This window comes from Alternaria hordeiaustralica (assembly GCF_023758085.1).
Source record: "Alternaria hordeiaustralica strain BMP 2776 chromosome Unknown scaffold_19, whole genome shotgun sequence".
In the NCBI taxonomy this organism is placed as follows: Eukaryota; Fungi; Ascomycota; class Dothideomycetes; order Pleosporales; family Pleosporaceae; genus Alternaria; species Alternaria hordeiaustralica.
In genome coordinates this window covers 419,411-444,281 of record NW_026056791.1, presented here as the reverse complement: position 1 = coordinate 444,281, position 24,871 = coordinate 419,411, and the positions used below count along the sequence as shown (strand labels likewise).

Sequence of the window (24,871 nt, the reverse complement as noted above, 5' to 3'; positions counted from 1 at the left end):
CCGAGCGAAATCGAGGTGAAGGGGAAAGGCGTCGACGTTAAAGTGACGGAGGTCGCTGCGGAGTGAAGGCGCGTTGAAATTTTGGAAACGAAGATTTCCTGGATGTTGCGGGGCTTGGGACGCGAACTTGTTACATGGCCTAGCTTTGTTTAGCTGTGTATTTACTCTAACGATTTTACCTTTGGTGTTAAACCATAACAACATAATGTGCACACATATCGCAACACGTTCTGGAAGCTTAATGTACACACATGTTACGCTGAAGACTGCTAAATGGAAGAGTCAAGTCTAGATGCCGTGTATTCAACTACAGTGAAGACTATCTCATAGCATCAGCCGCGATAATGGCATCACCCAAGCTCATTCAAGCGCCTTTACCCAGCGCATACCAGTTTACTCCCACAGCCAAAACGCCTATCATTATAAAGCAGCGATGTGCTACGTGTATCCAGTACAAGTTCGGCCGTAAAACGGAAGAGTTCTCTGTGTGCGATTGCACAACACTTTTCTTGTGAAGTTGTGACCGCTGACATGTAACGGTTTATGTTTTCATCCCAAACCCTACCAACGCCGAGTGGATGCTGTATTGATGCCAGCATCGCGTGAACAAAGAGCAAAAGGGAACAAAGGAACCAGAACGTCCTCAACTAGCCTGCTTGATCTTCAAATCCATGACATACTGCATCAAGCTGCAGTCGTCACACTTAACCAGCGACTGGAGAGCCTTGACCCTCGTCCGAAGCAATTGGTTCTCATCTGCCAGACTCTTCTTATCTTTTTCCATTTGCTTGATGTAGGCAGTCGCTGACGCTAAGATGACTGCTTTGCTAGGCTTCGAGGGTGTGGGCAGGTCCTCGATATCGGCGCCGTCGCACGCTCGTTGGTTTTGGAGGGAGGGTACGACACGCTTGAGCGAATCTAGTTGTGTGTTGAGCGATTCTCGGTACTTTCGTTCGACTTGGTTGTGCGGTAGTCGTCGGCGTGGCTTTGTCTTATCATCATCGTTGGCTTGAGGTGATTCTTTGGCGGAGGCATCTTCTGTCGTCTCGCTCTTCATTCGTTGCCGGTCGTCTGATGGGGATGTGGTTGTGTCTTTGCTTTCTCTCTGTTGGGTTGAGAAGCCGTTTGCTGATGCGTCGCTTTCGGATCGCTTCTTGGGGCGTGGTTGGATCTCCACTATACCGTCTTCGGCAGTGACTTCTTGTGGGTCATTAAGTAGGTTGATGATACTTGGGAGAGCGTCCTGGTCTGCGAACAAGAAGGGAGCACATCCTCCGCCGCACGTCGATGGATTAGGCGGTGAACCATTTACATCGTGATTGGGGCAAAGTGGGGATGTCCAGCAGGCAGAGAGTATGTCTGGCTTGTTCTTGGTACGTTTCGACGTAGTGTTTGTTGTTGTTGATGTTTGAGTCCTCTCAAGCCCTGGCTTGGTGGTGGTAGATGATCCTTTCGGGCCGTCGGGGAAGGTGAGGTCTTCGACGAAACCGGAATCTAAGTTGTTTGGAAACAAAGATTCATAGGCAGGGTTGGGGAAGGTGTTGGCACGTTGGAGTGCCTGCCTCTGAGCTGGCGGCATGTTGGCTGACTGGTCTAGGCCGTTTACGTCTGATGGTGTCTGAGATGTAGAGTTGTCACCATTCCCATGTACAGGCTCGGGTGACGACTCATTGGTTGATCTCCCTCCACCGATGTTGTTGCCAAAGGGCTTGAGGACGTCGAGATCGCCCAGGAAGTAGTCGTTGGGCAGGAATAGCGAGTCGTCAAAGTAAGGGTCGCCTGATGTTCCTCCAAGAAGGGAATCGAAATTGGTGACGTCTTCAGGTGAAGAGCCTGACGTGTCGGTGGTGGTCGACTTGGGCATCTGGGAAGTGGGAGGGGCAGACGTTGGTGGTAAAAGATCGGACCATTGGTCGTTCGGTAGGTTGAAACCCTCAGTATTGAGGAATGCGTCCCAATTGAGAGCCATGATGATAGTCCGCGGGTGGGTTGTTGCACGGAAGAGCTCACGCGTTGATCAGGAGATACAATCGCTAAGGTACCCTGGCCAAGCCACACGTGAGACTAGCGGGCGAGGTGCAGGAACAGGGTCGAGCTGGGGTCGAGGTTATAAGCGCGGGCACTTCCTTTGTCTTTGTCAAATCGAAGAGATGCCCGCAGGTACTCAACATGGATCGATGGTGAAGATGTATCCACGCGTTTGAGAAAAGTTTCTCTAGTTTTTACACGGGAATAGGCGATGGCTTAAGGCGGGTGAGTAAGACCCAAGGAACAGCTTGGCAGTAGTTGCAGGTCAATCCAGGCGAAGTCCACACCGTTTCGTGGTACTCCTCGTACGGGATTTGATCTACCGACTGGTCAGGGGGTATGAAGATGCAGTATCGAGAGTGGCAGGTGCAAAGGGCAGTCAAAAGCCTAGAAAATGTCAGTCGCTCCAACGGGACTTTCGGTACAGCAATTGTGCGGAAGTTGTCCTGTGCCAGGTTCTGCGCTGTTCTAGATTACCAAGGCAGAGGTTGATCAGACCACCAGAGGGTGGCGTGACATTTCCCTGCGCCCCGCTCCATGCCCGGAACCATCCTAGCGATGGCACGCCGTGCGCCTCATTACGAGCTCCTAGCCACAGCAGTATCTTTTTCGCATTATTTTCGGAGTGCCGTCGCTCTTGTGCCTGAAGATCATTCCAGGGTGACATGGGATGAAAAGAGTGCAGGTGTGTTAAAGGCGATGTTAGAGCGGGAGCCAACGACACTCCCGTTAGCGGCCTCGGCTGCCCCACTAATAGCAGCCGCATCTCAACACGCGCCTATGCAATCGAGATCAGACCTGTATGCCCTCTCTGTGTCTGTAGGGAAAGTAAAAACACGCAAAGAGTCTTCGCGAGAGGTTCAAAGCTCGTTTGGTGTATCTATTCGAATCGACATAGCGAGAACTATTTCGCCAAGACAAGGAAATGCCGAGCATCTAGAGGTCACCCGTAGACTAAGCTCCACTCCTCTATATCCTGGGACTTCAGTATGTCGATGTTCCTAGATCATCGCCATCGAATAATTTCTTCTCGTCGGTGTGGTGCTATCGTTGCGCTTGAGTGGAAGGCCGTTGCTCTTCTTAAGACGCATAGTGTCTTGAGTTTAGTATATTGACCCACTCCTTCATGGTCCCCGCCCGATCTCTCGACTGACCCCGGCATTCTCGGAATGAAATTGACAGGTACTGGAGAACCGTCCGTTAGCCGCACGCGGCTGTGGCGCGGATGCTTCCGTGTAGGCGAAGCACCTAGAAACCCGTTGTTAAACCCGTCCCCGCTGCGCCTAAGCCCTAGCTGTGCATCGCTCCGGGCTCTTCGATCTAAGGTCTTGTCCGCCTGTTCGCGGATGTGGTCGCTCTCGATTGCCCAAAGCAGCCCATGCCAAGATCTGGTAGAGATATGCATCGTCTTCCGAAGATTCATGAGCCTCACGAAGTTGGAACCGTGTCTCTCGTTGTCCATTGCAGCAGTTACACCATCAGGACTACCGGAATGGTTGGATCCATCCCTTCACGGACTTTTCTTCTCGCTGCCCGAGACCCGGGTATTATTGGTCGATGGCACAAGGGACAGTACTCATTGTATCTTGTGAACCACTCGTCGAGACAATGTGAGTGGAAAGCGTGAGAGCAGTGGAGTCCCCGAACTTGCGCATCTTCGGCGAAATCGTCAAGGCAGATGGCGCTGTCTCACAGTCAGTCCGGTCCGCTCATCGAATATGGCTTATTTGGCATACTCACCAGAGGGAATCGGATGCTTGCGTTGAATCAGATGTCTTCTCCTTTTGGCTTTCGAGCCAATCATAGAAATTTTGTGATTTAATGTGTGTCTCCAGTTCGTCTTGCCGCGTCTTCCAGCGCTTCTCTTTGTGAGTGGATTCATCGCGGACGCATCGTGGGAGAATGAAGCCCCTGCGGCGGTTCCTATCGTCAGCTTAGACATGCATGAGGTCCTCTAACACCAGTGCGGAGACTGACATGATTACGAGCGTAAGAAGTAAAATGATCAAGACCGAGGGCACGATGATCGCGATGACGATCGTACCACTCTTTACACTCGCCGGCGACGTCTCTTCTTCAGTGTTGTTTGCCATAATAATAAGACTGGTAGGGTATATCCACACAGAGAGAAGAGAGAGAGCCAAAGCTTGAGCGCGCTTCGAGGTGTTGCGTATATACGGCGGATTGGAGTTCCTTTGTCGACCGATTTAAGCTACGTGCATACCAAGGGTGTCGCAATCACCGACTGCGCGCATGTGGTGACCCCAGAGTAACGGAATGTATGGCTTGAGGACCACGGGATGGGTAGATAGGAAAGCAGTGTTCACGTTCGAGCGCGCAGCTCGGAGGAAGGCGGATTCGCAGAGACAGAGGAAGACCCAACCTTAAAAGTAACTACATCATCGTCAGATGAAGCCCAAGACTGGCTCTGCAGCTCGATACACCCAATGCGGGCTTGGCCTATCTACCCTTGACGCGTCGCTCCTCTCAGCGTGCTCTATTCCTGAGCCAAGGGCAGAGCTCTTAAAGTTGGCCAACCAGGTTTCATCGACGTGCTCTTGTGACGCGGGGTCAAAAGCTGAAAGGGCCGACAAACTTTATGGAGGGCAAGGCGCCCGCGTTGTAACATGCTGCGCAACCTTATAAACCTCGATCCACGGGAGAACAAGAACTCTTGGGTGGGACGATGGCGCTAGCAGTCGGGCCATGTGAGGGTGTGAAGGATCGGTGCTCCAGGTGGAGACGGAGTGTGGGCGCTAGGGCCCACACCATGCCCATCACTTGTGGGGTAGCAGATCTTGTAAACTGGAGTTCTGCTCGCGATAAGCATTTTGTTACACATTTCTTGGTATGGGCGTCGTGGTCATTCGAGTGCGTGAGTTTCCCTTTGAACGACCTCGGAAAGATTTGCTCAGAACGAGCGCTACGCCGAATGCGGCCTAGGGCGTGGCACCGGATAACCTTGGAAACGAGCTCCTTCGTAAGCAAACACGCAAGCAACACGCAAACCTCATCCGCTACGTACCGTTTCGCCGACGCGCTGCGCAAAGCCACACAGCTAGCCACACAAAGGCCCTGCATTCGAAAGCGAGAAACACGCCCGCTCTCTTGATGAGTATGACATGAGGCCGGACTATCCACAACTCAACACCAGCTGAACACACAGGTGAACTAGTATGCTCCAATGGTCGGATCGAGGATCCGAGCAAGCGAATGACATGGCCTCCGTTCAGCCTTGCAAACTTCAGCCGCAAATGCGCATCTTTCTCTAGCCTCGCGTCTCTCTTTTTGTACACAAACGAGCAAGCTGAAGATATGGCGTTTTCCGGTAGGTCTGGGCTGGTCTTATTTCGATGTCGGCGCGCCCAAGAGAGTGCAGTGGATGTAACATACCTGGCGTTCGACGCGCAGTAGGTATATTTGAAGGGGTGTGCCTTCCACCGGACGTGTTTGACAAACCGTCCGAACCATCCGTTTCTTTTGGCACACGAACATGCCATACCAGTACCAACCACTTCCGACTCTCCACAACTCAGAAGATGTATACATACGATTGCTGGAAGTTCACAGGGGTCCTCCAAGTGGCCCTATCACCGGTCGACTGTATACAACGTTGTTGTCGAAAGCTCCGAAGTTCTACGCCCTCTCCTATAACTGGGGTCGTGAGCCACACAACGCTACCATCCATATCACCAATGCGGCCCCACCTCGTGATCTGGAGAATGACAACATTCTCGAAATACCCCGCACGTTAATACCGTTACTGTACGAGATTCGAGGATGGCGTTGGCAGAAAGCACGCACTCTGTGGGTCGACAGCGTGTGCTTGAACCAAAAAGATGATGAGGAGAAGACCACGCAAGTACCAAAGATGCGACAGATCTACATGAAGGCTTCTGTCACTGTGAGCTGGCTGGGTCCGAAAGAGGCGGGGGTAGAAGCAGCGTTCGAATACGCTTCTGGACTACACACAACCTACCGACGAGAAATGGCAGAACAGAAACAAATAGTCTTGACACCGGAGGAAGAGAAAGAGAAAGATGTTCGCGTTAAGGTCAAGGTAGGCGACCCGGCACTCGAGACGCTGCTGAGGTTGCTAGATCGACCTTACTTCGAGCGATCCTGGATCATGCAAGAAGTCGTGGTTTCCAGCTCAGTGTGGTTCATGTGTGGAAGCGCCAAGATACCCTGGAATTCGCTGCTGGCTGCATACCTGTATCTTTTGACGAGTCAATTGTGGCTGTGGGAATTTTATGAAGGAGCTAGGCTAAGCAACGTCATCCTCATGAAGCTTAGTGAGATGGAATTTGCCAATGGCGTCGATCTCGATTGGCCTGGGACGCTGCTGAGACATCGAGTCTGTTTTGCCGGTGATTCTAGAGACAAGATTTACGCTTTCTACGGGATGAGGTGTAAAAAGGCATTGGAAAAGGTGGGAATCGAGCCAAACTACGACAAGAACCTCACGCCGGAGATATTGTACACTCGTTTGGCTGCGCGCACGCTTCAGAAGGGGCAAGTGGCAATCCTCCATGTGCCTCGTCTCGTTACTACCCCCCTCGAAGAAAGCGACCCGAAATACAGACTGGCACTCCCATCATGGGTACCAGACTGGCGGTGGACAGAAGCAACTCCTATGTCGCTGGTCAGAGCCGAAATGCTCGCCAATGATGCTTACACAGTGCGAGACTACCATGCTTCGGAAAGCTCTTTATTTGAACCCGGCTTCGGTCTCGAGGCGTGCAACTCACCACCAGACCCTGGTACCTACCCAATGGACTTGCCCAAGATGCTGAGGCTGTCTGGAGTCACAGTAGCGAAGGTCACGCAACTCACACCGCGCCGTTGGCTAGCGCGCAAAGCCCCACTTCGCCAATCTTTGCTTGAACAAGCAAGAATATTACAGTTCAACATGCAACAAGTTCATGAATGGGAGGCCCTCTTTCGACCCCAGCACGACAAGCAAGTGTACTCTGCGACAGGCGAGTCTGCGACTGAAGCCATGTACGAGACCTTCATGGCTGGTGAACTACAAAACACGCCAGAAGCTAAAAGAAGCGCTTATGCTGCTTTTGAGAACCGCCAGCGACTCTTGCGGCTTCTTTGCACATTCAATATCCACGGCTATTTGACTTGCTACATCGCGGTCGTCTTGATTGAGCGCATTCTTCGCCTCTTTGGCTGGGTGAATCCTGAAGCGCAGTTCAGGTCTATGGTAGGGCATATGTTGAATCGCAAGGGCGCACGGATGGTTGATCTTGCAGACTCCGAGATCACTTATCATGCTCTGGTACCCAGTATATGTCGGCTTGGAGACCATGTTGTGCTTGTTGGGGGCGTTATGACACCGCTCATACTGCGGGAAGGTCAAGGTACGTGGGAGTTCATAGGTGACGCTTATGTTCATGGAATCATGAAGGGTGAGCTTTGGGAGAAGAGCAAGGGAAATTGTCAAGACATGTGGATTGCGTGAATGAGGAGGAGTTTCACGCTCTCAGACTCCATGCACGGTCTGCAAAATGGTGGTCTTCACATTGCCAATCGATGCCGGATCCACGCTATAGACACCACCAGTCTAACTCGGCCACCGCGCACTCTAATCCCCACCTGCTTCCACATCTAAAAGGCTCGCATTATCAACACCCGGAACTTCAGTAGAGTCGAACACTTTTTGACATTCTACAATACAACATGTCTCAATCGAAGATTACAACTTTCGCCAACGAGACATTGGACAAGATCTTCGCCTATCTCGCCGATAAGGATGCCTGGCTTGCTCTGATCAAAGGTAAAGTAGCCGCCACGAATAGCTCTTAAGACATCTTGCTAACTTATTACTAGTATGTAGCCCCCTTGCTATGCTTTGCTAACGTGGTACTGAGACATGTTATTATTTGTGCTAACAGCTTAATAGACACACCGCAGCTTCAAATCATCAGCCCAGCAACTTCTCTACCGCGACATCCACGTACCTGCGCAACATATTCCAGTCCATAATGGACGCTGCTCGATGCTCTTGACCGCGCTCACAGCCGCCCCACACCTCGCCGGCTCAGTACAAACGCTACAAATCGATTGCCAGCTCGAAGGCGCGTACCCATATGGCAAACTATCCCTCGAACGAGACGCGATTCGGGAGATTCTCGCCAAACTTGTGAATCTACAAAACTTGACTATCTTTATCTTGGACGATCCGCGATCAACGTTTGAGCAAATGGACGCATCATCCGAGATTGCTCAAATGTAAGATTACTGACCAAACGTGATTGTCGGCAAGGAGCTAAGGTCAAATACAGGCTGAGAGATCACACTACCACACCTATCAGCATAGACTGTCCCGAGCATCACTTAGCCATGTCAACTTGGCTCTTCGGTCTGCCCACCGCCAAAACACTAGTCGTACGAGAGAATATTACGCACGCAGCGCTCGGGTATTTCACCGCGCCCTCCATCCAATGGTTTGACACAGTCAACTTCAGAAATCTCACCTCCATCGACTACAAATGGTGTACATATCCATCAATACACAATGGACGTGCTGCTGTGCAGAAAGCTGGTACTGCTAGTCAGCTGGAGAAATTGCGCTTCACATGGTACCTCGACGGCGCGCCCTCACTCGGCCTAGATGTCAGCATCGCTAATTTATGGGCGACTCAACAGACGCTACGAGAACTAACTATTTTGCCTGGCATATGCTACGAAGTACCGCAGAGACCTTGGAGCCCAACTAGATTCACCAATTTTACCGCCTTGCAGATTCTGCATGTGCCGGCTTTCGCGTTTTTCGAGGAATTGTCGTGCGGTAGCCTGAAAGCAAATCCCAACCGCGTGGGCTTTGAGCTCAGGAGCGATATCACGCCCCTCCTACCACCGAATGTACGCGAACTAGAAATCTGGTTCAGATACCCATCTGGTATCTTCGCCACGGGTGGAACGAAGATGCGGCAATTCCAGGAGCTGTCTGAACCGGAGAGGCTGAAGTGGTTTGGTTGGATACTGGCGTTGCTTCAGCTGCGCAGCTTGCGCCGAGTTCACATGACCGAGAGCCTTTGCGCTCATGACGGAGGAGGTTGTAAGCAGGAGCGTGGCAGCTGGCCGAGTTGCAAGTTCATACTACCGGAGGTGGTGAGCGAGGCTTTTGCTAAGGTAGGGGTGGACTTGGAGATTATGGCGTTGAATAGGATGGCTGTGTATCATGGGATGTATTGAGATACTTGGTACTGGGGCTGGATATTTGCGCCTTTGGTAGTTATGGGGGTATGAGGGATGGCGTTGAGTGGTGGCAAGGTTATGTTACTCAGTTATGTCGCTCAATGACTCAACCGCTCACAGGGAAACGCAGCGATGGCGATGATAGCATGACAAGATGTTCATCAATCAGTATTTGACCGCCTAACAGTGTCCATAGTAGCTACTTGCAACATCAACATCAACACCAACACCAACCTCCTTAAACATAATATTTCCCACAAATCCCATTACTAAGCAACACAGACCCGTCCGGTGTTCCGTCTTTCAAGATAATCTGGCCCCCCTGAGAACCAGCATCGCAAACACCACTATTTCGTGTGAAGAAATCACAGTATTTCTGGTTGTTAACTACCTGAAATACGCTTCCGACACAGGCAGGTGTGGAGATACAGGCCAGGCAGCATTCATAGGCCGACCCGGCAACGACACTCTGATCCGACAGGTCGTCGATCACGATTTGGCTGAAAACTTGGCCATTGATACCGGGGATGAAGTTGTCGGCACCGCAGGCGGCGTAGAAGGTGGAAGCCGGTACGGCTACTTCGATTGTTTGGGTAGTGGCAGTTGTGATGGTAGAGGGCTCGACAATGGTTTGTGTGATGGCCGTGTAGTAGGCATCAGTGACTGTTGTTGATGCGCGAACGGGAGTGAGGGTGGTCGTGCTGACCTCGGTTATTGTGGTGGTGACCGAAGAGGTAGGTGCCGATGTCGTAACAGTCGTGGTCCTCTTCGCGGTCCGGGTGATGGTCGACGTACTGATCACCTTTGCTATGCCGACACAAGCCACTCCTTGTGGGTAGACGGGAGGTGAGCATGTCGGTTTTCGGCCTTTGTTGAAGATGATACGTTGCGCTTGGCCTCGCTCTTCTAGTGCAGATTCGTTCGATGCTACTTCAGGGAGGCTGGCGAATCTTCGCTTCCTGTTGGGGAAGGTTGACTGGATGGGCTGGAAATTTGCAGGAGGTACCACAGTCGTTGTTGCAGCAGTAAGCGTGACAGTGAGCGTGGCGGTGTCTGTTACTCGGGTGATGTCCGTGGATGTTATTAGGACTGTGTCGGTCTGCGTGACAGTTTCAGAGAACGTGTCGGTCTCTTGGGTCTGGGTCTCAGTCATTACGCTCGTCGCTGTGACAGTGACCGTGGCGGTAACCGGTGGGGGAGTGACGACATATGTAGGCGTCTTCGTTGTGAACTTGAAGCCATAGAAAGGTACCGTCAAGATGCGAGACGTTGTCTTGACGGTAGCAACCGGCTTTGGACCTTGCTTGGTGATACAAGTAACGTAGGACTTTGTCGTAGCAGTTGCGCTAGCTTCAAATGCAAGCAAGAGAGCGCCGGCGAAGAAAGTATGTGAGAGATGCATGTTGCCACCGTGTATATATGAGCTTTCCGAAGTGTCTGATGGTCCTATTGTCGCATTCACAGCTCTTATATATGCCTTCGTTCTTCCAGCTCATCGTCCCAGACTCTTCCCCAACTTGACTGGCGACTGGACAAGGCGATACCCATACTTCGTTCAGCCAGCCATTTCAGCCTCCTTGAGCCATCACGCACTGCCCAGAATGTACAGATCGACATATGGAGCACATTTCGCGTTAGTGCATAAAATAATGCATCCCGAATAGGTATGGACAATGAATGCTGTCGCGACTACAGCGCAAGATCGCAAGTGTGGCTTGTCGGCGGTATGTAGACTTATTTGCCAGTTCTTGACATTGGAAGGCGTCCGGTCACCAGTGATTGGAGACACGAGAATCTAGTGCTGGTGTTTAAGGCCTCCAACTTCGAGAGTTCAGTATGTGGTGTAACCTAGACTGGGCTGAGTGGAAGTCTAGGCCCGAAATGCGGGATCTAGAAGTAAAATGCAAGTTGCCGCGAGAAGGATGCAGGAACTGGAAGACACGGGTGGACTGTATGGAATCTAGAACGCTAGTGGAATCACGTGATACGCGGTGGCGCTAAGACGGGGAGCGTTAGCACCGAACGTCCTTTGAGAGGCGGTCGCCGCCGTCGCATACGGAACAGACAGGACACTACACGTCCGCACTCACCCACCCCCCTTCACCTCCCCGCGCCTAATCAACCCAGTCGCGATCATGGCCGAGCCGTACGACTACGACGGTATGGAGGACGAGTACGAGGATGAGGAGAACCGCGTCTTGCCCGAGGACTGCTGGGCGGTCATCAGCTCCTTCTTCGACACCAAGGGTCTGGTCTCGCAGCAGCTCGACTCGTACGATGAATTCACGCGCAACACAATCCAGGATATCGTAAAAGAAAACGGCAGCGTCATTCTCGAGCAAAACACGCCCTACAACCCCGATGAGGAGGAGAACCCCATCATCAAGCGCCGCTATGAAATTAAATTCGGGCGCGTCTACCTGGCGCGGCCAACACACACAGAAGGCGACGGCACCACGGTGCAACTTTACCCTCACGAAGCGCGTTTACGGAATCTCACCTACTCCGGTGCCATGTTGGCCGATATCGAGAACCGAATAATGGTCGCCCGTGAGGGACGCGAACCAGAGGAGGGCGATGACGAGGAGATGGAAGGTGGCTACACAGGCGGACCATCGCAGATCCGGTGGGAGCGTGAAGACATGCCAATGGATGATGGCGCTGCGGCGCGAGTCTTCATCGGAAAGCTTCCTGTCATGTTGCGGTCAGAGCTCTGCCATTTGCGAGCGCAGTCTGACGCGGACCTGTTCGCTCTGAACGAGTGCCCTTACGATCAGGGTGGATACTTCGTCATCAACGGAAGTGAGAAGGTCCTCATCGCTCAGGAGCGCAGTGCCGCGAACATTGTACAGGTCTTCCGAAAGAAGCAGGGTCCTATTCCATGGATCGCTGAGATTCGAAGTGCGGTCGAGAAGGGCACCCGGTTGATCTCATCGTTTAACATCAAGTGGGCGGAGAACTCACTCGCAGGTCCCGGAAAACGTATCCCCGGTCCCTTCGCATACGCTACCCTCCCATACATCAAGGCGGATGTGCCCATGGCCATCGTCTTCCGCGCGCTCGGTATTGTCTCCGACGAAGAGATTCTCAGTCACATCGTTTACGACCGCACCGACACACAAATGCTGGAGCTGTTGAAGCCCAGTATCGAGGAGGGATCCGTTGTTCAGGACCGAGAGACTGCTCTGGACTTCATTGCCAAGCGTGGCGCCAATTCAGGCACGAAGGACAGGCGTCTCAAGTTCGCGAGGGACATTATGCAGCGAGAATTCTTGCCGCACATTTCCCAAAAGGAGGGTCAGGACACGCGCAAGGCCTACTTCTTTGGTTACATGATCCACCGCCTTTTGCAGTGTGTGCTGGGTCGCCGCGACGAGGACGATCGTGATCACTTCGGTAAAAAGCGTCTGGATCTCGCTGGACCTCTGGTTGCCAACTTGTTCCGTATTCTCTTCCTGAAGCTCACCAAGGACGTGTACAAGTACCTTCAGCGATGCGTTGAGAACAACCAGGACTTCAACGTTCAGATGGCTGTCAAGGCCAGCATCATCACAAACGGGTTGAAGTACTCCTTGGCAACAGGTAACTGGGGTGACCAGAAGAAGGCCGCTTCCGCAAAGGCCGGTGTTTCCCAGGTGTTGAACCGATACACATACGCCTCCACATTGTCGCATTTGCGTCGAACGAACACCCCAGTCGGTCGTGACGGCAAGCTAGCCAAGCCGCGACAACTTCACAACTCCCATTGGGGTCTTGTTTGCCCTGCCGAGACTCCTGAAGGACAAGCTTGTGGTCTGGTCAAGAACTTGTCTTTGATGTGCTACGTCAGTGTCGGTAGCGACGCGTCGCCTATCATCGACTTCATGACACAGCGAAACATGCAGCTTTTGGAAGAGTACGACCAAAACCAGAACCCAGATGCGACCAAGGTCTTCGTCAACGGTGTCTGGGTTGGTGTTCACTCCAACGCCCAACAGCTTGTCACAGTCGTCCAGGAGCTGCGACGAAACGGAACTCTATCCTACGAGATGAGTTTGATTCGTGACATTCGTGACCGAGAGTTCAAGATCTTTACAGATGCTGGCCGTGTCATGAGACCGCTGTTCGTTGTTGAAAACGACATCCGGAAACCGAACCGCAACCACCTCATCTTTACCAAGGAAATCAGTAACAAGCTGAAGCAGGAACAGATGGAGACAAGCACGCGACAAGGATGGAGTCAGGATGAGGTTGAGCAAGCCACTTACGGCTGGAGAGGTCTTATCCAGGATGGTGTTGTGGAATACCTCGACGCCGAGGAGGAGGAGACTGCCATGATAACGTTCTCTCCTGAGGATCTGGAAGAGTGGCGAGAGATGAAGATGGGCTTGCCTGCGGCTGAGCGATCTACCGAAGGCGAGCACCGTCTTCGCCGTCTCAAGCCACTACCAGACCCACGCATCCACGCCTACACCCATTGCGAGATCCACCCGGCCATGATTCTGGGTATCTGTGCCAGTATCATTCCCTTCCCTGATCACAACCAATCGCCCCGTAACACCTACCAATCTGCCATGGGTAAGCAAGCCATGGGTGTCGCCCTCACCAACTTCGCGCTGCGCATGGAAACCATGATGAACGTCCTATACTATCCCCAGAAGCCATTGGCTACTACTCGATCAATGGAGTACCTCAAGTTCCGTGAGCTTCCCGCTGGTCAAAACGCCATTGTCGCCATTGCCACATACGGTGGTTACAATCAGGAAGATTCCGTTATCATGAACCAGAGCAGTATCGATCGTGGACTCTTCAGGAGTCTGTTCTACCGTGCATACACTGAGCAGGAGAAGCGTATTGGTGTCAATGTTCTGGAGCAGTTCGAGAAGCCTACACGAGCCGATACACTCCGCCTGAAGGGTGGAACATACGACAAGCTCGACGATGACGGTGTTGTTGCGCCTGGTGTACGTGTCTCTGGTGACGATATCATCATCGGAAAGACAGCCCCTATTGCAACTGACGCACAAGAGCTTGGTCAGAAGACCACTCTCCACACCAAGCGCGATGTCTCAACACCACTGCGTAGCACTGAGAACGGTATCGTCGACCAAGTACTTTTCACCACTAACACTGAGGGACTCCGTTTCGTCAAGGTCCGTACACGAACGACCAAGGTACCGCAAATCGGTGACAAGTTCGCTTCTCGTCACGGTCAAAAGGGAACCATCGGTATCACTTACCGTCAAGAAGACATGCCGTTCTCCAAGGAAGGCCTCACCCCCGATCTGATCATCAACCCCCACGCCATTCCCTCCCGTATGACAATTGCCCATTTGATCGAGTGTCTACTCTCGAAAGTCGGCGCCATCACCGGACAAGAAGGAGACGCCACACCCTTCACCGACATCACCGTCGACCAAGTCTCCGGTCTGCTCGAGGATGCCGGCTACCAAAAGCGCGGTTTCGAAATCATGTACAACGGTCACACCGGCAAGAAGATGCGCACGCAAATCTTCTTGGGTCCGACATACTACCAGCGTCTCAGGCATATGGTCGACGACAAGATCCACGCTCGTGCGCGTGGTCCACTCCAAATCCTTACTCGCCAGCCTGTCGAGGGTCGTGCTAGGGACGGTGGCCTTCGTTTCGGAGAGATGGAACGTGATTGTATGATTGCACACGGCGCCGCCGCCTTCTTGAAAGAACGTCTCTTTACCGTCTCAGACGCGTACACCGTACACGTGTGCGACATCTGCGGTCTGATGAGTCCTATTGCGTAAGTTTTCCCTTCTCCCATCTTTACCCCCACATCTCCCTACCCAGTAGTCAACTTTTAACTAACTCTTCAACCCAGCCAACTCAAAAAGGGCCTCTACGAATGCCGCCCCTGCCACAACAAAACCCGCATCTCCCAAATCCACATCCCCTACGCCGCCAAGCTGCTCTTCCAGGAACTCCTCGCCATGAACATTGCCACCCGCATGTTTACCGATCGCTCTGGATTGAGCGTCCGTGACTAGTCGTTGTCGGACGCTATGGATAGGCTTAGCCTGTCTTCTGAGCGGAAATCCGGTCGTGGGTATTCATACTTTCGGATTTTCTCGTAGTCGTGTTTTGGTTTTCTGCATGGTCATGGCGTTTCTTGATGTTTGTGTGCGTTTGGACAGAGTGATTGAGAGGAAATACAAGGCTACCGTTGGAGGTTTTAGCCTGGCGTTTTTAAGTTGCGAGCGCTTTTTCTCATCTATGCGGGGGGTTAATCAGAGGCGATATCGAATAAGACAAAAACTGCATGTGATTACAGACGAAGTAGCAATAATCTGTTTTGTAAATCAACGTAGACTGGAATCAAGGATGCTACTCTCCAGATCGTGTTCATCACAAAGCCATCATGCAAAATATATTGTACGAATCGGCATTGTTGTGTTGCCTACTGCTTGGTATCTGTACTATCTATCCACCCGCTCCCGTGTACGCCTTACCAAATGATTACCACCGCTCTCGTCGTCATCATCAATATCACTCACTTCTTGAGCCCATCAAACGCAACGAGCGTCTCATCATCCTCAAACGCAAAAGACCAATCCTCGTCACTATCATAAGCCTCCTCGACACCCTCGATATCGTCACCAGCGTCGTCGTCAGCTAATTGCCGCTCTCTTTCTCTTTCTTCATAACGTTCGATTTCCTATAATTCGTCCTGCGTCAAGTACGGTCCTTCTGGGGGCACGGGGAGCAAGAAGATGCGGGGGAAAGCTCGCTACGCTCCGCCGCCGAGAAGGTGCTCGATTGCGCCTTGGACGTTGCCGCCGCTGCGCCGCAGGGCGGCGACGTTGCGGTCGAACTCGTAGAAGCCCATTTCGTTGAGCTGCCTGAGTTGTACCTCGTAGATTTCCTCAGGTGGCCGGTTGTCTGCTGGGGCTGGTGGGGCACCGAAGCCGCCTGCGCCGCCGAATCCGCCGGGGCCGAAGAGTGCGGCGAAGGGGTTGCCGCCTGCTTGTTGGCCTGCGTCGCCTCCTGGAGCTCCTGCTGCGTCTTGTCCACCAAAGGCTGCGAATGGGTTTGCTCCTGCGCCTCCTGCACCGCCCATCATCTGCATCATGTTGCGCATGGCTTCTGGGTCCTGCATCATCCTTTGGGCGGCCGCCGCGAACGGGTTCGCTTGTCCGCCTTGTGCGCCAGCTCCACCAAACAAGTTGGGAAAGGTGCCCGAGGCGTCTTGTGTGTTTTGTCCCGCACCACCCTGTTGCTGAGGAGCCAAAGGATTCTGGCCTCCAGCAAACAGATTGGCGAACGGGTTTGCTCCAGCGCCTGCGGCACCACCGGCTGTACCGAATGCGGAGAATGGGTCTGTTGGTCCGGTCGTGTTAGGCTGGTTCGGTGTCGCGGTTGTGCCTTCGCCTGTTGCAGTCGAACCTGGCTGTGTGGTGTTGTCGGTAGCACCTGGAGCTGGGAAACTCGGCCCTGTGGGGCCCATATTCCGCTGCATCTGCAGTTGCATGCGCATCATCTCTGGGCTGAACATCATACGGCGCATTTCGGGGTTTCGGAGGACTTGCTGAAGCATCGGGTTGTCGCGGATCTATCTCAGATTAGACGATGCATATTAGAAAGAGGGAACAAGCTTACCATGGGGCTCTGCAGCATCATTTCTACTACTGCTGGGTTGTTCATAGCCTCGTTCATCTGCGATAGAAACATGGGGTTCTCCATTTGCTCTAGTAACGCTTCTGGGTTTGTAGGAGGGCCGCCCATCTACCACGTGTCAGTGAATGTCCATGTCGAATCTCGGGTTGATCTAGACTTACGCCACCGTCTGGTCCGAAAGTGTCCATTCCTGGTAGGCCGTGGAAGCCGGCATAGCGCGCGCCTGTGAGCCCAGCGAGAGGGTTGTTGCCTGTTCCTGCAGCAATGTTGGTCGGCACCTGTGGCGTCTGGGTGTTGCCCCCGCTTGCCGTGCCTGCCGTGCCTTGGTTTCGTACGTTGCTGGCGGCGCCCTTGACGAGATGGACTGTGTGGCCATCCTTGATCTTGACGCTAGCGAGTGTGTCGTGGTCCTTCAGTACGCGACCGGAGTATATCAGGCGTTGGCGTTCGGCGGGAACATCTGCGTATTCCGACGTCGAGAGCTTGGCCTTGAGGTCGGCAACTGTGGTGGTTTGGGCTAGTGTGAGAACGTGCTTCTGGTCGTTTGCAGCCTTGACATTGAAGGTGATCTGCGTGTCCTCGGTGGTTGTGGCGGCGTCGTCGGCCATGGTCGCTGATTTACGAGCGTGGGGTAGTGATAGGAAGCTCTACAGGCACTTGGAGGAATAGAGCAGTCTGGGTATGACTGTTGACTGCGGAATGATACGTGTCCTTGGCGAGTGTGCGTGGTGTATAGCAGCAGAGATGTTCGACTGTGCGAGAGGCAACCATTAGCTTTGGATAGGATTGGAAGGCAGTAGAACGTCACTGGACCCGCACCTGGTACCCTGCCGTTTCTTAGCGCGTGCCCGTGCATATCGCGCGGCTTTCGCTGACTAAGACATGCGCGCCAAGCCTCCGGGTGGGGGCAGGAGCGGAGGTTGGCCGGGGAAGCCAGCCGAGGTATCTTTCGAGCGTTGAGTTGCTGTCGGCCGTCATGCAAGCTACAATGGCGTCCGCGACGAATCTAACTACCCGACATCGACTTCGAGTTCCTGACTGAACCCTTTACTACACATCACAATAATCCTGTTTACTACCATACATATTACGCTCGACAACAATCAAACTTCATCATGAAAGGCATACAGATCAAGGAATATGTCTCGGTAAGCATCCTACCTAGCAATTTACCAGCTTCAAGCTTCACCACTAACTCTATCAGGGCCCAGAGGATCTCAAAGTCCTCGACCTCCCAACACCGACCCCCAAAGACAACGAATACTTAATCGCCATCCACGCCTCAGCAACCAACTTCTTCGATCTCCTCCAGATCCGCGGCAAATACCAACACCAACCTGCATTCCCCTGGGTAGCCGGTTCAGAATTCTCCGGCGTCGTTCTCAAAGCGCCGACCTCGCTCGCAGGAGGCAAGACACCAAAGTTCAAGGAGGGCGACAAGGTCTTTGGTGCTTCCCAGGGCGGTTACGCAACACACATCGTCTGTACAGAAGAGAGACTTAAGCCTGTACCCGAGGGATGGAGTTTCGAAGATGCTGCTGGCGTATTTGTTACAGCGCCGACGAGCTATGCCGGTCTGGTAACTAGAGCAGGCATCAAGAAGGGTAAGCCATCGGAACTCCGAACCCTGTTAATCTTCCCATGTAGAGACTAACACTATTCTGTAGGCGACTGGGTACTCGTCCACGCAGCAGCCGGTGGCGTCGGTCTCGCCGCCGTGCAAATCGCCAAAGCCTTCGGCGCGACCGTCGTAGCCACAGCTGGCACATCACACAAACTCGACGTCGCGCGTGCCTTCGGCGCAGACTACGCCGTCTCCTACCGCGACAAAGATTGGCCCGAGCAAGTGAAGAAGCTCACTCCCAAGGGTCGTGGCGTGGATATCGTATACGACCCTGTCGGATTAATCGCTCAGTCCATGAAATGCACGGCCTGGAACGGCAGACTTCTGGTCATCGGATTTGCGGCAGGCGATATCGAGAAGATGGCTACGAACCGCATCTTGCTCAAGAACGTTAGTGTTGTTGGGTTGCATTGGGGTGCGTATGCGATAAACGAGCCGGAGATGCAGGACAAGGTCTGGGACGGTATCTTCCAGCTTGTCAAGGAGGGGAAATACAAGGGCACTGCTTTTACCGATGTGGAGTACGTCGGTCTTGACAGTGTACCCGCGGCGCTAAAGGCGTTGGGTGGCCGCAATAGCTGGGGTAAGGTTGTTGTCAAGGTACCGCAAGAGGGTGGAAGCAAGATGTAAAGTGCCTGGCAACATCGTCTGCTAGACTATGCGCAAAGTCCGGCATAAAATGAGAAGCCTGAATTACAGCGTAAACTACTCCATCACTCTTGTCCTAACATACCGCAGCGTCCTCACCTCAAAATCATTACAGTCATTACATGACGGCCCCGGCCGCAAAAGCCTACGATCATGCCTCGATACCACAGTCTCCCCCAAATCCCTCTTCCACCGCCTTTCCACTACGTCCCCATCCCAAACCAACGCCCACTCTTTCCCCTTCCCCCCTTCTTCCCCACCACCAAAAAACCCAAACTCAAACCTCCACATCTTCGCATACTGTACAACGCGTTCCAACTCCTCCTTCCTCGCCTCGAACGACTCCAGCACCAACTCCAGCGTCTTCAGATCAGGCAGCGCAGAAACGACATGTGCGCCCCAAGATTGCGGGTTGAGCCGCGGGTGCCGACCAGCCTTGCGCTGTTCAGCACGCAGACGCATGGCTTTGCCCGAGGGGCGGCCCTCGTTGAGGTCGTAGCGCCCAAACGACGGGTCGAGATGGAGGTTTACGGCTACGTTCCATGTTGACCAGTCTGTGCGTGTGAGACGCAGAGTGAGATGAGTTAGGGGTTGAGCGAGGGTGATGTGGAGGGCGCGAGATGATTGTAACATAGATTCCGCGAGGGTGGGAAAACGGTTTAAAATATCGTGCAGGCGCTGCGGTTGTGTATTTGGCAAGTCGACGACGGATGGTACAAGAACATTGTCGTCAAGAGTGCGTGAGCACCCCTCGATCTTCGTCCATCCATCATCACGGAAACAGCGCATAGGCACCACGTATGCGCCCTGATGTCTAGCGTTCCCTCCCATCTCTTTCAAAACATCCTCCAGCTTCCCGTTTTCCAACTCGCGCTGCTTGATTGTGATGTCCAGTCCGCGTATCTGTGCTAGTTGCCATGCTGACATTCTGTCGCTTTGAAGATTACGAGATGCACCCATGCGGTATGCATTCACCTTCAATGGCATGTTCCACGTCTCCAGATACACCGCCTTACAAGTCAGGAGGAGAGATACCGTTGTATCAGAAGGATACAAAGGTCTCCCGCCAGCCAAACTCCTAGCATTTTGACCGTGACCGAGGTATTTGACGTGGATGACTGGTATCGGGTCTTCGGGACCAAGGCAGTCGATGGGATAGGACGCTATGTCTTTGACAGCGTAGGTATAGATTATCTCTCTGAGTTCCCGAGGAAGTGATGTGAAGAGGCGGCAGTTGTTTTGGGATTGGACGTTTGATGGATCTAGAGACCATGCTAGTGGTTCACGGTTTCTTTTCGTGCGAGCGCATTGTAGATCGACATCTTCGGCTGGGGTACTACCAGTGGACTTTGTGTCGCTGGGTGTTGGTTTGTATGCGGCTTCATCGGTGGCGTCTAGTTGATCTAGGTAGCGTGTACATTCGTAGCAGTTCCCGCATCTATCGTCAGCCATTGTGGTATTTTGATTGTCTTTGTAGACTGATGAACGGAACTGGGGAGAGTTGTACAACAATGATGGTAATAAGAGGGATTCTATGTAGTGAATTGGATGACTCAGATGTTGATGTGTATGGTTGCCTGAATGTATGCCGATTCCGTCTTTGCAGTTTAGGCGTCCCAGCTGGGGGTGGGTATTCGCCACTTGAACACGAGCGAATCAAGTAAAGCGGCTGCTGGGCTCTAACAACTCCCCAATCGCCTTCCTGATATACTCCTCACCCTCAACCCATCCTCCACCTATCAGTCGCTGAAGCTCCACAACATTACTCATCCTCAACCCTGGAATATGAGCAAATAGCTTCTCAATTACATCCGTGATATCGCCATGATCAATTGCACCAGCAATAGCACGATACATGCCAGACTTACGCGTGTATTTCGCGTCGACGCAACCAGTCTCTGCCATGGCATCGGCATATATGTCCGCATACTTCTGGATCTCCCATGTGGGCATGTGGGGCGAGTCAGCGAGAGAAAAGTCCTCGTTCCAATCGCGACGAAGGAAGTCGGGTAGTGAAGCATAACCGATACAGCGAGGGACGGCGAGACAATTATCCCAATCGATGATGCCTGTGACGTTGCCGTCGTCGTCTACGAGGATGTTCTGTAGATCGAGATCAGGGTGACGGATGACGAACGTCTCGTTCTCGTCGGCGTCTGCGGGGTCCTTCTTCGAAACGGCGATGGTTGGGTGGTCGTGAAGCATGTCGATGATCATGCGTATTCCAGATACCATGTTCAGTGCATCTTGATCAACATCTGGATCGTATTCAGGGATCGCAGGCCAGCTCTCCTCTAGGTTCAGCTTCCAATAGTCCAGGTTCTTCTTGAATGGTCCATATCGGTACACTTGGGTTGATCCTTCTAGATCCTCCGCAGTGAGTTCATACGGCGGCTTCCAGCGATATGAGACTGTAGTTGTTGGCGTCGCGCCCAAAGAAAGTGCATCCTTGCAATCTACAAGACCAATCTCATTGAAGCTCACGTCTCTTAGCTGTGACATACACTGCGCAAGTGAATGCAGAATATTACGACGCTTCTTTTCCGTTTGTAGAGAAACACAGTTGGTAGTGACATGATTGCGATCACTAGGCTTGTCATACCAGACGTTTTGCGCGGCTTTTCCAGGCATGCGCTTCATCAAGATGTATGGTGCGCCGATGAAAGAGGTCTCGATATCTAGAGCGAAGTCAACGACTTCTGGTATCGGAATGGAAGTTTTGTTTCGCAGCCACTGCATCAAGGTCACTTCGCAGCGTAGGTTGTGCTGATCGCCTGGCTGCCACCGGGCTGCAGTTCCAATAGCAGGGACTCTGAAAACATATCGTTCGACAAGAGGGTTGGAAGGCTCGTCTTTTACCGCTGCCATGAACACAACGTGATGAAATCCACCATCCCTGCGTTGCGTAACATGGCACTCCTCTAAAGCAATGTTGATGGAGCTGTAGCTCTCGATAACCGAATGCAGCAGCTGTCTGAATGCCGAATCAGGAATTGCGTGAATCTTTTCCCAATCAAAGCGAGACATCGCGGCTTCAGATGCATCTGTCCTGACGGTGGTGTCGCGATCGTTCTCAGTGCCAGTATCTGCTTCACTCTTTGCATTCGTGCATGTATTGCCGTCTTGCGACTGCGTCGTGTTACTCGGAATCAGAAGATTATCATCTTCTTGACATGCTTGTATGTTTCGCGAGGATACGCTATCCCTTTGCTGGCTACGGCTTGAAGGATCCGAAGGCATGTCAAAGCTCTCCAACATGTCGTTGTGAAGGTTTACTGCCGTCGACGCGTCGCCCGTAACCTCTTTCAGAGAACGAATAATCGTAGTCGATCCGTTCGTAGTCGTGTAGCTATCGTGTTGATGTACGTTATCGAAGATGGGCCCAGCAAGCTCATAAGTCAGAGTCGAGGTGACGGTGGATCGGCTCCCAGCTTCACGAATTGTACGTTTGTCGTCAGTTGCGGTGCTTTCGCAAGCGGTTGATCCTTTGTCTACTTTGTTAAGAACGTGATTGTTTTTCGCAATGTCGACATGGTCATCGGACGACTGCGCAAAGCCTTCATTTGTGATCTGCTGAACACCGGGCTCAGCGATATCGGACCCTCGAAAGATGTCATCAACTTCCCACCCACCACTGGACTCCTGCTCGAGGCTGAGTGTGAGCGGTTCGAGCTGGTACACGTCGTCGCTGGTCTCGGATGTGCGTTCTTCGTAGGTCTTGGGCGAGACGGTTCGACCGTGTTTATAGTGGAACAGTCTCCGCAAAGAAGCCAGCATGCGCGATGCTCTTCCTGATTTGGGAGCTTCCATGGCGTTGAGTGCAGGCGGGATGACGGAAGATGCATTGAGTGTCGTCACCTTCGGTTGACGATTCGGCCATAGGCTTGTGATCTTGTTTAGAATTCCCATAGCTAGTAGAGTTGAGTTGGCCACTCGTGATCGTGAGAGGGTAGCAGATGGTTGAAAGGTCCAAGTGAGAATGTGTTTATGTATTGCAAGAGTCAAAGCTTTGACCGTATTCTTTGTGATTCACTGCTGCCGGTAAATGCGATCAGAAAGCGATAGATTGCACTTATGCCTTTCACACGGCCCAGTTCTTGCTGGTTCAAAAGTTCGCAGAATGCCCTGGCTTTACTGTCCAATATCAGTACGCGCACATTCAACTCCACTGTTGATCAAATACCCAGCAAAAGACATTCTTTGCTCCCTTAACGACCCAGTTACAAGATCTCGAAGCTCAAAGTTCTGGTCCGTTATCTTTGAGAACATCTACCATGGCAGTATTCAGTTTGCCCTTCTTGCGACTCTATGGGCCCGGTTGGGTAGTCTCCTGGAGTGGCCGTTATTGCAACATTTGGCGAATGACATGCGACATGGAAGGGCACCACTGTATAGAGCCTGGATGTGGCACAATCAAGCGCAGTTGCTTCGAGCGGCTGCATCTTGCATACTGCTGCGTACCCATTCAGATGGCCAATGGCCAGTGGCGGTTCTGCGGCAACCGATTCGGAGTAGAATCTCCTCATGGTTGCTCGTTACACCATTACGGCGAGTATGAAGATAACCGCTTTTTCCAGATGGCGAAGAAGAATTTGGAGTATGAGCTCCCGAGCAAGTTCCCCCACGAGCAGATCGGATGGCAGATGGACTTACCCAAGCTCGGAGATATCCGCTTCCCGTTCACTATGTGCATGGGTCTAATCAGTGGTCAACCGAGCTTTGTTCGAGTTCTGAAGGTCTCGCCAGACGGTTCGCCCGCTGAGATCTGTGAAATTGTTAAGGTAGCAGAGAGGGATTTGCAGCTCACCAAACCCGAGACCAGCAACGATCGCTCCTCGGACAACAACTCTGCAGAAGCAAATGCAACACCTCGAAAGCCAGCAGCTCTCCTTAGTATAATCGAGGAGGAAGAGACAAACGAAGAAGCATATAATGATGCCGCCTCTTATATGACCTATAACCAGGCTATCAGAGAAGCCAATCAGCAGCGAGAAAGGGGAGCAAAAGACTCCCAGAAAGCCAGAGCAGCTGAGAAAGCAGCAAGAGCCGCTTCTTCCAAGTCCAGGGCCAAGTTGCAGAAGCCGAAGAGTATGAAGGAGGCAATGGCTGCAGCAAAGCGGAAGAAGAAAGACTGATTAGCGTATCCCGGTTCTGTAAGTACTTTAATTGGATTTTGATGTTTCCGCGTAGAATTGGCGCAATCCTTTGCTATCGCTGACGAATGTAGTTCCGCAATCAGTCAGCACCCGAACATCGTTTTGGGTTGATACGGAACTGCAGGTGCTGAGATGCAATGTGGAAATTGCAGGATGATCAGACACAATGGTAACCATTGGCTGCGCTGTGATGCACCGTAGAATAAGCATGAGCTTAGCGAGGCAACCTGGCGTTCATGAGATATGCGCAAGGCGTGTAGATCTCCTCTTGTCAGAACGCCTTAGGCGTACAAGATCTATTTATGTTGAATTCTCAGAATTCTCAGAAGCCTCGGTGTCTTGCGTGAGATGCGGTGTCTGGTGACGAGATGTGGTTGAGGTTCGAGTTGGAAGGAACTTTGGAGCACTGGCCACCAAAGCGCGGTGCTGACTAATCACCAATCGCCTGGCTCCTTGCTGCGCGTTGAAGCTGCGACTTACCCTCCGCTCTTTGCCGACTTCCGTTATTTTCGACTTATGTACTTGCCACATTTTCCACCGATCGCGAAACAAAACCCGGCCCAGAAGCCTAGCCTGA

At 52.5% G+C, this 24,871-nt stretch overlaps 9 protein-coding genes across 9 annotated transcripts; 5 read left to right on the top strand and 4 right to left on the bottom strand.

Moving 5' to 3' along the window:
* Positions 1 to 643: 643 nt before the first annotated feature.
* On the bottom strand, positions 644 to 1,969 carry J4E84_008049 (uncharacterized protein; the record flags this gene model as incomplete). Its single annotated transcript, XM_049390627.1, has 1 exon — positions 644 to 1,969. One exon carries the CDS (start codon positions 1,967 to 1,969, stop codon positions 644 to 646), a length of 1,326 nt encoding a protein of 441 aa, XP_049241728.1.
* A 3,839-nt stretch (positions 1,970 to 5,808) lies between these two features.
* On the top strand, positions 5,809 to 7,501 carry J4E84_008048 (uncharacterized protein; the record flags this gene model as incomplete). The annotated part of the gene is made up of 2 exons (XM_049390626.1): positions 5,809 to 5,813; positions 5,848 to 7,501. 2 exons carry the CDS (start codon positions 5,809 to 5,811, stop codon positions 7,499 to 7,501), a joined length of 1,659 nt encoding a protein of 552 aa, XP_049241727.1.
* A 30-nt stretch (positions 7,502 to 7,531) lies between these two features.
* On the top strand, positions 7,532 to 8,275 carry J4E84_008047 (uncharacterized protein; the record flags this gene model as incomplete). The annotated part of the gene is made up of 2 exons (XM_049390625.1): positions 7,532 to 7,538; positions 7,968 to 8,275. The coding sequence occupies 2 exons, from the start codon at positions 7,532 to 7,534 to the stop codon at positions 8,273 to 8,275; spliced, it is 315 nt and encodes a 104-aa protein (XP_049241726.1).
* Positions 8,276 to 9,478: 1,203 nt separating this feature from the next.
* On the bottom strand, positions 9,479 to 10,642 carry J4E84_008046 (uncharacterized protein; the record flags this gene model as incomplete). Its single annotated transcript, XM_049390624.1, has 1 exon — positions 9,479 to 10,642. One exon carries the CDS (start codon positions 10,640 to 10,642, stop codon positions 9,479 to 9,481), a length of 1,164 nt encoding a protein of 387 aa, XP_049241725.1.
* Positions 10,643 to 11,375: 733 nt separating this feature from the next.
* Positions 11,376 to 15,239, top strand: RPB2 (DNA-directed RNA polymerase II subunit RPB2; the record flags this gene model as incomplete). The annotated part of the gene is made up of 2 exons (XM_049390623.1): positions 11,376 to 14,995; positions 15,074 to 15,239. The coding sequence occupies 2 exons, from the start codon at positions 11,376 to 11,378 to the stop codon at positions 15,237 to 15,239; spliced, it is 3,786 nt and encodes a 1,261-aa protein (XP_049241724.1).
* A 740-nt stretch (positions 15,240 to 15,979) lies between these two features.
* J4E84_008044 (uncharacterized protein) lies at positions 15,980 to 17,474 on the bottom strand (the record flags this gene model as incomplete). Its single annotated transcript, XM_049390622.1, has 3 exons — positions 15,980 to 16,801; positions 16,849 to 16,974; positions 17,028 to 17,474. The coding sequence occupies 3 exons, from the start codon at positions 17,472 to 17,474 to the stop codon at positions 15,980 to 15,982; spliced, it is 1,395 nt and encodes a 464-aa protein (XP_049241723.1).
* A 507-nt stretch (positions 17,475 to 17,981) lies between these two features.
* J4E84_008043 (uncharacterized protein) lies at positions 17,982 to 19,120 on the top strand (the record flags this gene model as incomplete). Its single annotated transcript, XM_049390621.1, has 3 exons — positions 17,982 to 18,014; positions 18,071 to 18,470; positions 18,534 to 19,120. The coding sequence occupies 3 exons, from the start codon at positions 17,982 to 17,984 to the stop codon at positions 19,118 to 19,120; spliced, it is 1,020 nt and encodes a 339-aa protein (XP_049241722.1).
* A 1,674-nt stretch (positions 19,121 to 20,794) lies between these two features.
* Positions 20,795 to 22,948, bottom strand: J4E84_008042 (uncharacterized protein; the record flags this gene model as incomplete). The annotated part of the gene is made up of 1 exon (XM_049390620.1): positions 20,795 to 22,948. The coding sequence occupies one exon, from the start codon at positions 22,946 to 22,948 to the stop codon at positions 20,795 to 20,797; it is 2,154 nt and encodes a 717-aa protein (XP_049241721.1).
* Positions 22,949 to 23,607: 659 nt separating this feature from the next.
* On the top strand, positions 23,608 to 24,273 carry J4E84_008041 (uncharacterized protein; the record flags this gene model as incomplete). The annotated part of the gene is made up of 1 exon (XM_049390619.1): positions 23,608 to 24,273. The coding sequence occupies one exon, from the start codon at positions 23,608 to 23,610 to the stop codon at positions 24,271 to 24,273; it is 666 nt and encodes a 221-aa protein (XP_049241720.1).
* Between the last annotated feature and the right edge of the window lie 598 nt (positions 24,274 to 24,871).